Source organism: Metopolophium dirhodum, chromosome 1, assembly GCF_019925205.1.
Source record: "Metopolophium dirhodum isolate CAU chromosome 1, ASM1992520v1, whole genome shotgun sequence".
Classification (NCBI taxonomy): Eukaryota; Metazoa; Arthropoda; class Insecta; order Hemiptera; family Aphididae; genus Metopolophium; species Metopolophium dirhodum.
The window spans coordinates 49,174,518-49,190,771 of NC_083560.1; the positions used below are offsets into that span (position 1 = coordinate 49,174,518).

General features: G+C 28.3%; 1 protein-coding gene across 1 annotated transcript in view; it reads right to left on the minus strand.

Annotated features, from left to right (window-relative positions):
• The window catches only part of LOC132934174 (limbic system-associated membrane protein-like), a 569,464-nt gene that overhangs the window by 63,456 nt on the left and 489,754 nt on the right, over positions 1–16,254 (minus strand). Inside the window, exon 4 of the mRNA XM_061000449.1 lies at positions 10,743–10,864. Coding sequence (XP_060856432.1) covers positions 10,743–10,864 — 122 coding nt within the window. The remainder of the gene's footprint in view (positions 1–10,742; positions 10,865–16,254) is intronic.

Genomic DNA, 16,254 nt, shown 5'->3' on the forward strand with positions numbered 1-16,254 from the left:
TCGTATACAGTGATTTCGAAGTACGTGGGAAAAGACTAATATCCAAGTTGAGTTTTTGTCGTTAAAAATATTGAACAGATGTACCTGCCTATAGGACCTAAATATTATTGACAACCTCCCGCCGGCGATTCGTACTATCACGTCATCAGGTCAGCAGACAACAATAAACATCAATAGAACTTATTATTATGATTATAATAATATCATCATAATATTATAATATGTTATAAAACATTCGACCCTAAACTCTAGAGTCTATAATATATAGGTACTTGCAGTAAAACGGAACAATGCATTTTTGTACGCGATGTTTATTTTATTTTTATCTGTCGTTGTTGTTGCTGTTGTTGTTGAACACACAAGCAAAACAAATGCCATCGTTACACAAAATAAATCCTATTATCATTTTAATTTACAATTGGAAAATTGATATTTTACGAGTATGGTTTCATAATTAATTGCGCCGTATTCATTCGTGTTTATGAAATATATAAATTAAACATATTTTGATATTTAATTAAGCACGGCTGTAAATAATAACTATATAATAGTATATATATATATAATATAATCGTATATAATATGTTCGCTGGTTAGTAATAATAATTATCACATTACAATGAACGTTAATGTAGTGAATAAAATATGTTTTGCGTTGTATGGACGACAATACATATTAATAATAATGTAATAACTAACAATATTAATATAACGTGAATGTTTTATGTGTCACGTGTGCGATATAAAAAATAAGTAATTGTTACTACACGCGTGTAATATTATTATATTATTACGTACTCGCAAAAACTACGAACAATTTTCGTTGAAAATGAATACTCTGAACGCGGCGTTTGCATATTGTTCGAGGATCTTTATTTTATTATTATTATTAATACAGGGAATAAGCATATTAGTGTACGAATAATAATTTTTTAAGTATATTCATGCATATTTTACATGATATTTGAACGTTTGAAAAGTTCAGTATTTTCTTTTCCAGAAACGATTCATAAACAAAACGATTCGAGTCCACGAATGTCGACGGCCCGAATTATTTTTTATTACCTGGACAAACAGTTTGGACTTTTAATTGTAGTCGCTGACCTGACATTAATTGTTAAAATACGAACACTCGGAGAACGTTCAGGATGGCTCACAATATAATACACGTCGTAATAACACTGCACCCTACACAGTTTGTGCTCACGATCAAAATAAATTAATATTGATGGGAATTATGATATAATAATATAATGTTGTATAGACAATTTTAACTGTTAAGTAACATTCCTTAAAATAACCAATCTATGCAATAGAATTTAAATAGTAACTAAAAATATGTTCTATTGTTACTTACACTATTATTACCATTTCCGTTGTACTGTATTACCTTTATTTAAATATTATGATGATTGTAAATAACATGTAAATATGTTTTTGTTCCCGGCTAATGACTATAATGTTGAAGCCGTAATAAATTAATTTAAAAAAAAAAATTTAAAAATATAATGTTGTGTGTGAACTGTATGAAAAGGACAGTCTAAAGCCACAAAATATCTTTGGTTACAGTGTGTGTGTGTGTGTCGTATAATATTAATATTGCGTATTATAGAGTTCCACGTCGAAATACACAAATGGAAACATTTTTAAAAGGTTTTATCTTTTTAACTCCATTCTCGTTCTCGCACACGCAGACAAATAGGGTTTCCGTCAAATTTGCAGTCCTATATACCCGGTCCTTGGCGTTGGATTGTATCAAAAGTTGCCAGTAAATCATTCATAGTAGTAATATGTAGCTGACGGAAACTTGTGCGAAATGAAATACTTAATGCGTTGTACACACGTTTGTTCTATGTGTATAGAGTTTAAGTTTTTGAACGCGCACATAAATAACGCAGAGAGTAACGAGAGTCTGCTGTATAATGGAAACAGTTGACTAGTATTAAGATTTCAGATATCATCATAAACGCGATGCGACAAACAACATAAAAAAATCATGCTATTTGCGATTTAAAATAACATTTCTTGATGAGTAGAGCTCTGTTTTTGTTTTTTGTTATTTTTGTGTGTTTAAAATAAAGAATATACAGTTAGCCCTCATCAATATTTTGCGTTATGGAATTCTCCACTTAAGGGGAAGTCAGATGCGAGCCACTGTGACTGTATAGTAATTTGTGAAACATAAATATTCCGAAATTCTGCTGTTGCTTAATTTGCATAATAAAGCTTATTCGTTTGTAAAAAAAAAAAAATAGTAATAGTAATAATAATCACTGTTTATCGTTTGAAAAAAAAAGAAGAAAACACTTCGATACTTATACTTATGCACAGGCACGATGTAAAATGTAGAAGAAAGTTAACGATTTCGAAAGTTTTTATTAGTATTATATTTACTATCCAAAGAAGTGGGTGATGGCATTTCAGGCCCAACTCCTTCGACTAAAAATAAAACTCGTCGAAGAATTAGCATTTGAACTATGCCAGAGACAGCATTAAGCCGATAAAAATGAAAAAGAAAATTTTTACTAAAAAAATGAGCCAAAAAAGTGTCAACACAATAATAGCATGTCCGATATAAAACGCAGAGCTATAAACTATTTATATTGTATTCATCAAAAACAAATCGACATCATAGATTATAGTACGTACCACCTATATTATACGATGTGTATAATATTTTATATAACTTAATTTTAATTTATGGAAAAAATATCATGTATTGCAATGCAAGCGATATTAACTGTAATAATTAAGCGATAAAATATCACACACGATATCTTATTGAAAATCGATATCAGGCACACGGTCTAGATGTTCACACTAAAATATCAGCATAATCACGGTAAGCATAAACAGGGTAAATAATTAATTAATTATATGATTAACCAATGTTTAAGTTGATGAGAATTACATTGTTTATAACTTGAAAATTCATCGAATTTCTCAATACCTATGCCACATATGGGTAATAACTGATAATTCAATATGTAATATAATAGCTACTAATTTAAAACGTATTTCATAATATTATAAATTAAAACAATTAATTAAATAAATATATTTAATTTTTTTAATGTTATAGGGTAATTAATATCATAAATTAATACAAATTAAATAAATGAACTTAATTTTTTTTAATGATATTCATCAACGACCAATCATTGAGTTTATTTGTACAACAATAAGACATATTACATAAATACATTTACATAATTTAACCGGTGTAATTTTCTATGTACCTATTTATACAATAACATATCTGACTATGACACAAATAGCGTGTTACAAAATACAAATTCATAATTTTTCATTTTCATATAATAATACTTGTTGTTGCAGTTGGCATTTTCGATTCTCGTATAGAAACAAATTAAATGTGGTGGTCGGCCCAATAATACTTTATAATAATTATTTTTCTGATTCGATTATTTTTGCCGAAGTAAAATATTAATAATTGTTAACACATTTCACGAAAACACTTTGAGAATTCGGACTAAAGTTTTCGAATTGTTTGTAGAATATACCCTCGGGATCCCATTCAACAGTTTGAACGGTGCAAGATAATATCATCTGAAGAGTATAGATAAAAGAAGCTAAAACACACCTTTCTGTTTTATTCAAAAACATATCTTTCAATGTCGTGTTGCATATGGTACGTGCAACTTCATTTTGTCTCTTTGTTGTAATACTAACGGTAATAATGGTATAGTGTACATTTATATATACGTGTAAGTCAATTTGCGTGCAGGAAAATAATTTTAAAAAATCGTCCCTGCCAGTTTTACTAAAAGGTGCTTTTGACACTTTTATCATACATGAAAAAATACTTAAACTCACGACTTTGACTACTTCAAATGGTTTATGAGAATAATTATGAAAAAAATAAATAGTTAAGATAATTGCCTTAATTTAACACAAAAGCTTTATTAAACACATTTTAAATAATGGTCGCTGAGCGCTGTGACCTATATTACAACAGACGAATGAAAATTCAAAATTGCTCAAATTATATTTTAGTAACTTCGTGATAAACACACTTTCGCCATTTAAGACACAAGAGCGTCACAAACTGTATTTTTAAAAACTCTGGTTTTATATTATGATAATATTATGACTGTGCAGTATTGTTCTATACGAACCAAATACGTACATAATTATTTATATTAATTACCTACCTACCTACCAATGTATTTTTATCCCATTACCAATGATTCTCACGATGAGCATTTTATTTTTTAACTTGCATAGGATTTTTCTATATTTTCGCAAAACAATAACTATTATTATTTAGATTGAAAAAAAATGTACGTAACAAAATATAAGAGATTATAGTTCACTATCATCAAGTAAGTATGTATATAGTTTTTCGCTTTTCGATAATATTGTTTATATAGTTTTTAAATTTTTTTTTCAGTTTTCTAGTGAATATCATGATTTAGTTCATAAGAAGTATATAATATTTTGTTTTTCTACCTGTATTATACATTTGTAAATATTTGAAATATATTCGAATTACGGTACTCCGCATTTAGTATTCATGTTTAAGTAGGTGGGTTATTTATTTCATATTTTCTAAAAAACAATATTAGTCTTGCAATCTCAAAAACTTTGGAGTGTTGACAGTCCATCTATAGTTAATAGTTATATACGTTTTTTTATTTTAGAAAATAATATATTTACTTATAACTAAGGGAAATACATCGAATACAATTTTAAAACCTAACCATTTCGGTGTAGAAAAAAAATTAACCAATTCTTCGTTTCCGGTTTGCACAAAAATACACAAAAGGTACCCATGGGAAAGTTGGTCGGATTGAGATACGTGTGAAACAGCCAACGTGCTATGTTATAATGTAAAGTTTTTTGTACTTCCTCGGGCTTGGGTATGGCCGATGCCCTGTGCTCGTGGTGAAGAAATGCGAATAATAATTTAATCTTTGAGCCAAATCGTTTATGCATTTCATAGGTAGTATACGAATAACACGATTGAGGTCATGATGGCAGGCCGACGGTAAGGACGGGTGTAGAGTCAGCGGCGGGTCCGTCGCGGAGAAGGGTGGTAAATAAATAAATAAATAAATATAAATAAATGAAAAAGAAACCCTCGTGACGGCGGGGCGGTGATGGCGGGCTGGGAATATTGTTAAAAAGGTACATGTCCAAATGCACATAATACGCGCAGGATCTACAGGGGCAATATAAGTCAAATGGTAATATATCCGGCGAGCCGTTATAATAGAACGTCAGCACGTGGAGGTCTCGGGACACGCGAGGGTGGAGGACGTGGGGAGGGGCAGCGGGACGAGAGGTATCTCTCCGAGATCGTAGGGGTACGTAGGAGACGAAGTGGCTAGGTAATAATATATATATTATATTATGCCCGTATACCCGTCCACCGTATACCACTGGAGGCACTTTGCCACGGATGAATTTTATGAGCGTTTCTTTAACGGATTTTTTTCATTTTTTCTCCCGGGCGTGGACGTCTCGAAGCGGGATATAACGGCGTGGCCCTAAACCATGTTACACTGTACCTACCCATCAATGGCTGCTACCTATGCGCAGAAGTTAAGGTCGGGTGCAGTGAACATATTTTTCATTTGCCCATTTTCCGTGATAAGCGGAGCGGACCTCAAGAATCAAAATTGTTATTAACATTTTTCAATTTGTGCACGTAACATACCTAGTAGGTTATTAATTTTCATAATAACCCAACACTTAATTCATGATGAACGTTGAAGGTGGCCACTTGAATTTAGATTCCGAGCGGACCGATAACTATATTGATTTTACAATGGTGTGTATGTGTGGTTTTCCTATGGCTGTAATCATATTATTTCGGAGCATTAAAAATGTTTTAATCTTAAACTTTAATATTTTTTTTCTGGTAAGAAAGTGCTTTAGAAGAGTAAAAAAAATTACAGAAAACGATAATTTGTTGTAAAACCAGTTTTTGACCAAATTGATTTTGTCAACCGTATATTTGACCAAATATTTATATTACCCATTTCTATACATGAAAATACTTTCAAAATACTTTTGACTATTTTCCAGCCATTTGAATTTTTCGATTTTTTGTTTTAGTTTTATTATTTTAAATAATAATAAAAATGTATTCTCCTTGAAAAATCTAGAAATTATAATTAAGGATCCTCATTATATAAAAAAATCTACAGTTCATTGTTAATCTACAGTACCTATTTTTTAAAATATCGTTTAACGTTAGAATTTCGTTTATTTATCGTTACAATCAATATTTACGAATCGTATGGCTTATACATTTAATTTCCCATTTGAAGTGTGTGACAAAGGTTTCCTCCCTTACTCCAAACAGTCAACCGAAGTTAATTAAGTGCAATCTCTCTGCCGGAAATTGTTTTTGTATAGGTTACCTATAGGTACCCATGATAGTCCATACCCTTTGGTGGTATGTAATTGCCACAATTTAAAATATCACAAAAACGTTAAAAATAAATGATGTACAATAATATAGTAAAGATGATATTAAATGTAAACATTTTTTTTTTTTTGACCCATTTGAATTTCACTCGGCTAAACTATATTTCATGACACGCGAAAATATTTTTAAAAGACTTGACAGCTTGTGATTAAAAAAAAAAAAAAACAGAAAATTATATCATGGTGCGGTTTTTTGCGTTTCATTAACTCGATGTTATTCTGACGTTACAACTACATCAAACCTACATATATCTTCATTCTCTAGAGACCCGTTAATATATTGTACGCTACAACTAAGCATTGTTTTAAACTATTCAATTTAACGTTTTCACCCTCACAGTTGAAAATTGGCATTGGTGGAAACTTCGACCGGAAACATTAAATATTTGGTTTTTGAACAATGTGATGCATTTATTTTTGATTTAATAATAATTACGAGACTAAATTAATTATCATCTATTTTTAGGCGTACTATCGGTCATCATTGTAGATGTTTTTGTTAATAAAACAAAAACCGGGAAACTCGATTCTGCTGTATTGTAAATTTCGAGTAGGTAGATTGTCATTGAGTGGATTATTGTAATTATTGATGTGTTAAATTTTAATTCAATGATGATACCATTGTACACGGAAATATGATTCTGAACCAAGGAGATTGATACTAGATCAGCTTCTATTTTAAGGATAATATTGGTATATATATTATTATTAGTGTCTTATTGATTCGATGCGCAAAACTAATTGTTGACACTAAAAACGATTTATAGACCCACCCTTGAAAGGTATGAAAGGTTTTTGTTAAAAAAAAAGCTTAACGATTAAAAATATTAAATATTAAAAAAAGTTATCTTTTAAATACTTGTAATAAAATATTTTTTTAAAAACTCCAAATGTCTGGAAATTGATCAAAAAAAGCCAAAAATAAATGATGATAACTATATCATGTTTACAAAATGTTAGTATAAATATTTCGTGATTATGACAAGCCCATAAGATTATTTTTCCTTGCTGAACTACATGATATTCCTACTTTTTTAACTATACTAAAATAATTTATTTTTCGTTTAAGAAGTCTACGGTGTCAATATCTGAACTTCAATACCCATAAAAAAGTGTATATTTTGTACTATTGATATTTTTGAATTAATGATAGAAAAACTTAAAAGGGACTTTATATTACATTTTAAAGTAGGTATTAGATACTACTTAAAATTAAAAATTTTATGCATTTTTCATCACGAAATAATTCGCATATTCTCGTGATTATGACAAATTATGTCAACATTTTAACTTCAAACACAAAATAAAAATGAAAAAAAGTATAAAATTTAAAATGTCTATTAATATCACAGAAAGTGCCAAAATGGTTTTTTAATTATGTTTTGCTTGGAAAAAGCTAATATAGATATTTTGTAAATATGTCAAGTGTTTAAAGTTATTACTTTTTTAATTACAAAAAAAAAAAATAAAAAATAAAAATCAGTTTTGTAAAAAAATAACATTTTAAAGATATTTCCGTTTTTTTAGATTATTTTTAAAAGTATTAGGAATTATTTTTACTTTCTATACAAGTACAAAGTACTTACTAACCAGACTCATTTTCTACCTTCTAGAAAAAAAACACACATATATTATTGTAAAACTGATACATTCATCTCTCAGCTCAGCTTCTAAAATTATTCTTCGTTTAACGTAATGTGTAAAGGGAATTATAATTATAATACGTATGTCACATGTTTTCCTAACGCTCTGTATTAGTAATTTAGTTTTTCAAACTGTTATAGATGATTCATTATTTTTATTTCATAGCATTTTTGGTTTACCCAAATTAAAGAAAGAAAAAAATATTTGTTCTCGTTTTTCTTAAAAAATCGTTGTACCTAATTCTTAGTGTTAATTTATGTAAATATTTTAAAAGTTTAAATACTTATTACTATTAAATATTCAAATGGTTATGTACATTTTAAAGTATTAGTGAGAGGCGGATACAGGGGTATAATGTATAGTATATTATAGGCAGGAGGCATGTACTAGGACAAACACAATGAGACACTCTATATTTTATAATAGGCATATCACAATATAAATTGTTTAGAGTTAAATTTCACTGACCAGCGAGTTAGCAATCGGCGTTTTATCAATTTCGTATTGGAAAAACGGCCAACCATCCCTAATGTATGTGGATTGTAATGACCTCAATCAATTATCAATTCAATTCGTTTCAATAAGTTATAATAATTTATGTGTTATGCTATATGCACTTAAGTAAATAGTGTTCCATTTACCTGGCTAAGCTAACAATCTGAGTTAAATGTCTCTATGTCAATAGTTAATTTTTAGCAAGTTTAGTAGATTGAAAATGTTATCGTTTAAATATTTTTTTTTTTTTTTACCATAATATTGTGGTTTTATAGGTTTCTTGATTAAATTTTTGAACGGACACCCTTAATTTTGGTTTTTGGAAAAACATGAGCATCAATTATATAAATTGATATACCTAGGTACATTTTTATAAATTAATTGTTGTAAAAATGTCGAACAAAATTAATAGTATTTTTTTTTATTTAAATAACAAAATATATTAGAGGAGAATGAGAATTTAATCAATAATTATTAGAACATGGACATTTTTGTTTTGGACTATATAGGATCTATTGTCTTAACTTGAAATGTTTATCATATGCCTGATATCTGAAACTATTTCATATCACGTACATTGGAAAATGAAACATTCAGTTCACAATTGAATAATATCGAGTCATGTTGATTTCTACAAAGCATTTCAATATATTACTATGTTAAAAGGTGGTATTAAAACGTATGACTATTCAACGTTATTCGTATTTTAATGGCTTATGTGGCTGTTAGGACTTAGGAGTACCTATCGTCAAAATTCTAATTTTGATGGTGCCATCAAATGGAATCGAGTTGAGTTGAAATTGTGTTCTGTTAATACTTCAATATTTCCTATTGTCATCAAACATAACAGCCATTTTGCCTTTGGGTCGTAGTTGCATTTTCATTGTTATTATTACCTACGGCATTATTACTATAAATTCCATTTATCTCGGAACACCTCATTAACACTATCGTGACCCAATTATTAATGAATCTTGTAATAATTCCATATCTAGCTGGATTTGTTTTATCTCGACATGAATTTCTTTCTCTCTTTCTTATTGTTATTATCACATAGTTATATGACTTATTGTAATAATTTATTGTTTTCATTGCGGATCATTTCATGCTCATTTTTCTTTGTGAACTATTGTCTATTTTAAAGCATTGACATTATTTAAGAATTTGTTATTTTCATTTCTTATAGAATCCGATGATATGATACATTCTTTTAAATGCATTATTATCAGTATCAATAAAAATGTATACAAGAATATATTTATTTAATAAAACAATTCTTTTTTTTTTATGTTGATGAAATAATAAATATTGACATTTTTATCCTCATATTTTATTTCATCGACTGCCTATTGTTAACTTTTACTTCGAAGATACTACTAATTAAAACTCAATTTTTTTATTTCGAAATAAAATTATTTTCAAATCTATTACATTTGTTAACTACATTATATCCCTTTTCAGGTATAGAGCCTATCATTAAATATATTATATATTATACTCTAAAAATAATTACATAGTAAATGCGAAATCTTTTTTAGACACATACAGACAATATATTGAAATTGTGCTCTGCAGATAGGTACATTAAAGTACTGAATATTAAGATTAATGTTCTCATATTTGTCATTTGATTTATTTTAAAGAATATCATTAAGTACAAAATTAAATCGTAATAATAAAATCTACGCCAAAGTTGAAAATTTAAATATAAATATTACGTTTTGAAATAAAATATTTTTTATGACATATTATATGAGTCATATATTTGTAGGCTATTATGTTTTCCACTCAACCGTAAAAACTTATTGTAAACGAATTTTTCACTCAACTTTAAAAATTCATCATTTCTGTTAACATGCCAGTATTTTTATTAAGAGTAAAAAGTTATTTTTCAATTTTATGGTTATTAAGTTTAAAATCAAAATTATTAAATACACATCCTACGACATATTTTTAATTTTAAATACTTTTTATTAAATTTGTATTAATTATATATTTCAGTAGTACCTTATACTTACAGAAAATTAAATTTGAAAATTTAATGATTGATAAATTGAGACATTTGATAAATCAGTTAACACTGACAATAATAATAAAATTTTTTAATAAATTACTTTTTATAACAAAATATGACAAAAACTTACTTTACGAGACCATGTGATTGTCGGTGGTGGGTTTCCTGTCGAATTACATTGAAGAGTCACATCTGACCCTTTTTTAGCGCTCACTTTTCCATTTGATGTTATACCAATGATCCTTGGCGGAACTAAAAAAAATTAAATAAATTAAGACAGATACACGAAATAGCTACTAAAAAGTAGCTTTAACAAAAATGATTTGTATCGGAATTTGATTTTATTCTATAAACATTTATTATTGTTTATCATAAACAATATTAACAAATATAAGCAGTTTGTTTTTAAGACTGTCTAATAACATTGATGTCTTGCAATCATCATCGATGAAACACGATATTTTACGTTTCTATTAGATAACTTATTTTTATGTTGCTCATTGACAGGCTCTTTATAACTTAACATTATTGTTGAGTAATCTATTGGTAGATTTATCGTAACACATGGACAAGTTTCAAATGTTATCAGTTAAAAATATAAAACGTCTTTGATTGGTTATTGAATTATAACTTAGTTAAGACGTGGTTTTTGTTTTTACCGGTGGAATTTATATCACCTAATATTGAGAGGTCACATTTTTTTGTATAAATGATAGGTTTTCGATAATACAAACAGAACTCATGTGCGGTATTACACCAAATGCGAACAAATATTACATTTAAAGAGAAAATTAATGATGGTAAACATAGATAGCTTTTGAAAATAACCTTCTTCCAATAAACAAATGTTATTATTTTTATCAAAACAATGCATGATCAAACGCAGGTATAATGTATATTAAATTTGCTTTACGTTAGATAAACATGAAAAACCATTTATTCAATCATTTTTTTTTTATTACGTAGGTACAAATGAAAAGTTTTATTTTAATTTTTTTTTAAATTAGTTTAATATTGTTTAAAATATTTGGATAATGACATGAACTATTTATTAACTTACGCCAAATTTAAATGTTTTTAATGTTTTTGAACGTCACGATATAAAGTGTAATTTATTCTTTCTTCCTTGATCTCAATGACAAGTCAGTGCAATCTTAACGACTAATCTTAAAATAATTTATGTTGCATACGCACATTATACAAAATAAAATAAATCCAATCATATTTATTTTCCAGAAAAGGTAATGATTTTAATGACGTTCTAATGTTTAGTAGTTCAATGTCTTGCATTTTGAACCATTATGTTAGTAACAATAGTAAATGAAGATGTATATTTCCACTCTAAAGGCGTAATGAAAACAACCTTTATTAGTTTGTATAGTGAGCCTTTTAAAGTTTATTGCACATATTTTCTTTGCTCATATCTACAGTTCTTGTAAAGAAGCAACATTTACAAAAAAACTTCACCGTGCCTATGTATATTTAAATGCGATATACCTTTACGGCTGAAATCCAAGCCGCAAACGCATTTGAATCCTTATTTAAGCTCAAAGTATTGATATTTATATATTTAATAATATCCCAGTTCTAGCAGTTTTCAAATATTGTGTATATGGATCATGAACGTCTAATAGCTTAACTACAGTTATTCTTGAACTATTTTAAATTTTTACTATAAGAAGGTACTTTTCGTTGTATAGTTATTTATATAAGTTAATTATTTTAGCGTGAACGAGTCATTATCTTATGAAATTGAAGAAATTTAAATATTAGTGTATTTTTTAAACGTTTAAAACAATTCTATTTTACATTTGTTTATCTGTTATCAGATTTTAAAATTGTAATTCGTTATATTTTCCAAGATATTACCACTTTTATGATAACATAATCACCATATATATTTCCGATCCGTAGTCTGAAGATATATTGTAAATATAAAAGTATAGCTTCTTCTCTTATTTTTTTTTCATACAGTTCTGTAGCTTACTTTTAAATTTAATCATAATAATTTAGTATCTATTGTGCCTCTAGCATACAATATCATCGGTTTGAGTCAAAATAACAAGGTATTACTTTAACGGGTAAACTCTTCCTCGAGTACAGCATATGTTACATATTACTGTACAACATATATTATAATACATTTATACATAATATCTTCGCATTTATTTAACATGGGAAAAAGTGAATGTATTGATATATCACATTTTAATTATAAAAAAGTAAACGTTTGACGACAGCTATAGTTTAAGTTTTTAATATATATACCGTCTGGGGCTAGATATTTTGACAATCATTTAAATTTGAATTGGGTATATAAAAACTATCTTCATTCTGGCAAATTTTTTTTTTCTTATAATAAAACTTAAGAGGAACGTTGTATTACATTTTCAAGTTTTTTGACAAAACAAAAAAATTTTATCTACATACCTAAGTTAAAAAAAAACCAATAATAATTGAAAATTTCATATGCCTATAAACAGCTCATCACGAGTCAATATATATTAAAATGATAACCTAAACATTCAGTGAAAATTCCCTTTTTTCTTAATTTTTTTTTTTGTTTTTCAAGGCGCTTTTGTAAATTTCTGTGAATTTTAAATTTTGACCCTTTAATGCACCAACTAGATTTTCTCACCGGAAAAAATACTGAAGTTGAAAGTGAAAGAATTATGTTGACTACTCATCATGTAATAGACACAAATAAAAAAATAAATAAACACACATCATTGTAAAATCAATATACAATATATCAATGCATACATTCATCGCTTCTTTCAGAATCTAAAAATATAATATGTGTTAGTTATTTACGTGAATACACAATATTATGTAGTTATAAGCACGGTACAATGTGATCTTGGATTAAAATATCAAGTCTTAATTACTTAAGTTACAAATTGCATATTTAACTGTTATATTTACATAGAACACAATTCGTTTGGCATCATAGAAACTACTTATTACTTTAAGTGTGAATGTGATACATTATTTAAGTCTACTCTATGGTTAACAGTAATATTGTAACTTAAACGTGTTAGAAAAAGTTGTTATGTAATTGTTTTAATTAATTGTACTAGTTGCTGTAACGTACCTACAGTATTATATTAGAGTTTTCTGTCCTTTATCATCGCCATCATAATAAGTATTAATCCGCAAATTATAAGTAATTTAATTAGCTGCGAATTCGTCTAAAACGTGCGTGTCTCGCATTTTAATATTATTATATTTTCACAAGAGTCGGCCACTGACTGGAACAGTGATCACAGGTGCGGCATACCTACACATAATATTGCTGGCCAATGTCTAACCACAATGTTGTTTCGTGGAGACGAAACAAATAACACCGATGTAGTATTATTGAAGAAGAATTAGCTCATTCAATATCGATTACAATTTTATAGCCACGCAGATAATACGTTTTGGTTGATTAAACTTATAATGACATACACAATCATAATGTGAATGAAATTTCGATTTTTATGTCACTAAACTATGGTTAACTGTTCGTAACTGTACGTATATAATAATTACAAAGAAGGAAAAGGGTTTAAGATTTCAATGATTCAATCTCTATATAATAATTACCTACTGAAGTATTCAATGGATAATTTTAACAATAAGTCATTATTTATTAAAATTTTATTTTGATGTCTTAAAATTAAAAAAAAAAAATTAGAAACTTAATTATAGTAAAATGATAGCTTTCAAACAGTGATGCAACTTGATAATAAGGGGCTAATGTGAAAATGTCGTGTACCATCATGTTAGTAGGTATAAACAGTGATTTTAATTTTATCTTTATAATAGAATTTTATAGTAATTTTATGATTATTATATTATTGTTATGGTTTATAATTTATAAAGACGATGAATAAATTCGCATACTGAACAGTGTCTCCTGCATAATCGTTATTCCGAGTTAACTAATATTTCGAGAGAAAACCATTTTGAGGTTGAAATCATGTAGGTACGCAGTCGTTATTGTCACTTCAGTAGAGACAATGTGTCTTAAATCTTAGGCAAATCGATTTCGAATATGTCAAACAAGGGATGACATTGGTATTCGCCCAAATCACAACGAGAGCGACCGTTGTACTCATAACGGATTATTATCAGTGCTGAGTGACGAAGAACGAAGACGTGGCGAGATTTCGGAGAACAATGAAAACCAAGATATTGGGCAAACGTATTCATTTTATATATTTTTGTTTCGTTATTATTATTATTTGTTATGCTATTATTTCCGAGACCATTCGTTAATTTAATGTTGTGAAAATATTTTATGTTTTTCATTGAGTCAGTTAGGACCAACAACAACAACAAAAATAATAATAATATGCATCTAACGGTCGCAACTTCCACAACTCGTTCATTAATAAAGGCTATTGAAACTTTTATTTTGCACCCGAGTCATAATATAAACATTTATGATTAATATTTATGAAGCAATTATGCGTTTATATACTTTTTAGTGCTCCAAATAACCAATATTTAGTTTCAAGTGGCAAATTCGAATTAAATGTATGGTTTTTTTTAAAACTACGATTTACATCATTTTGTAAGTTACATGTTAGTGCATATATTATATTATATTAAGTATAATTCATTTTTTACTCAATATTTTATATTTAAACAAATTGTGTTCATAAATCTTAATACTTTTATTTTTAAATCAATGAGTCTTAACGAGAATCAATGAACAACGTCAACAAACTGATACTTGTTTGTATCATTATATCCTATATTGATCATGGTGTATTCTATTAAACATTTGGTAGGTTTACCTAACTAATAAATAATAATAAAATATGTTATACTGCAGTTGTAAAAATTTACCGTGTTGTTTATGTTTAGAATTGTACGATCAAGTGCATTAATACATTATAATAACTGAACGGACGTTGAGTTTTTTGAAAATTAAAATAGGCCATTATCCGCAGGTCTTGATGGTGACTGACAATAGTGTAACATAATAATAATAATAATAATTCAATTTTTAGCAAACACGATGCTCGACCCTCGTGTTGAAGTAGCTCAAACCGGCCCTCTCGCTTTTGTTACCGTAGTTGTTGTTGAAGTGAACAATCCACCTTTGCGAGTTCCCCTATATACGACAAGAATCGTCGGAGAACTTGCGTGTATCGACAGGGGAGTTTTTCGATATTAAAACCGGCGACCTCGACCGGAAATAAATTACAAGGGTGGACGCGAGTGTAACAATAACGAGAAAAATTCCAAAAACCCATAACTGTCAATAGATGTAGTAGTCAGTTGCATGTAGTGTTGTGTATGGCGGAAACTGAGGGAGATATAAAGGCCAAGGAGAGAGGAAAAAAAAAATGGTATATCTCTCCTTAGGTTAGGTAAGAGAGATGGCGGCGAGGCCAAGACGAGGTGGACGGAGAGAAGAGAAAAAAAGGGATAATATGAATAGGTACACACACTGACACACCGTTATGTATAAATGTACCTATATATGGAACATAAACGTACGTGCGTATATACATATTTGTTGCTCTTCTATTACTATTTTGTTGTGTACGCGCCTCAGACATAGGAAACGAATAAATCAATTATGCACACACGAATGAACCGTGTTAGAGGCTATAAAACAACAACTGGCCGTTTTAAGTTCGTAT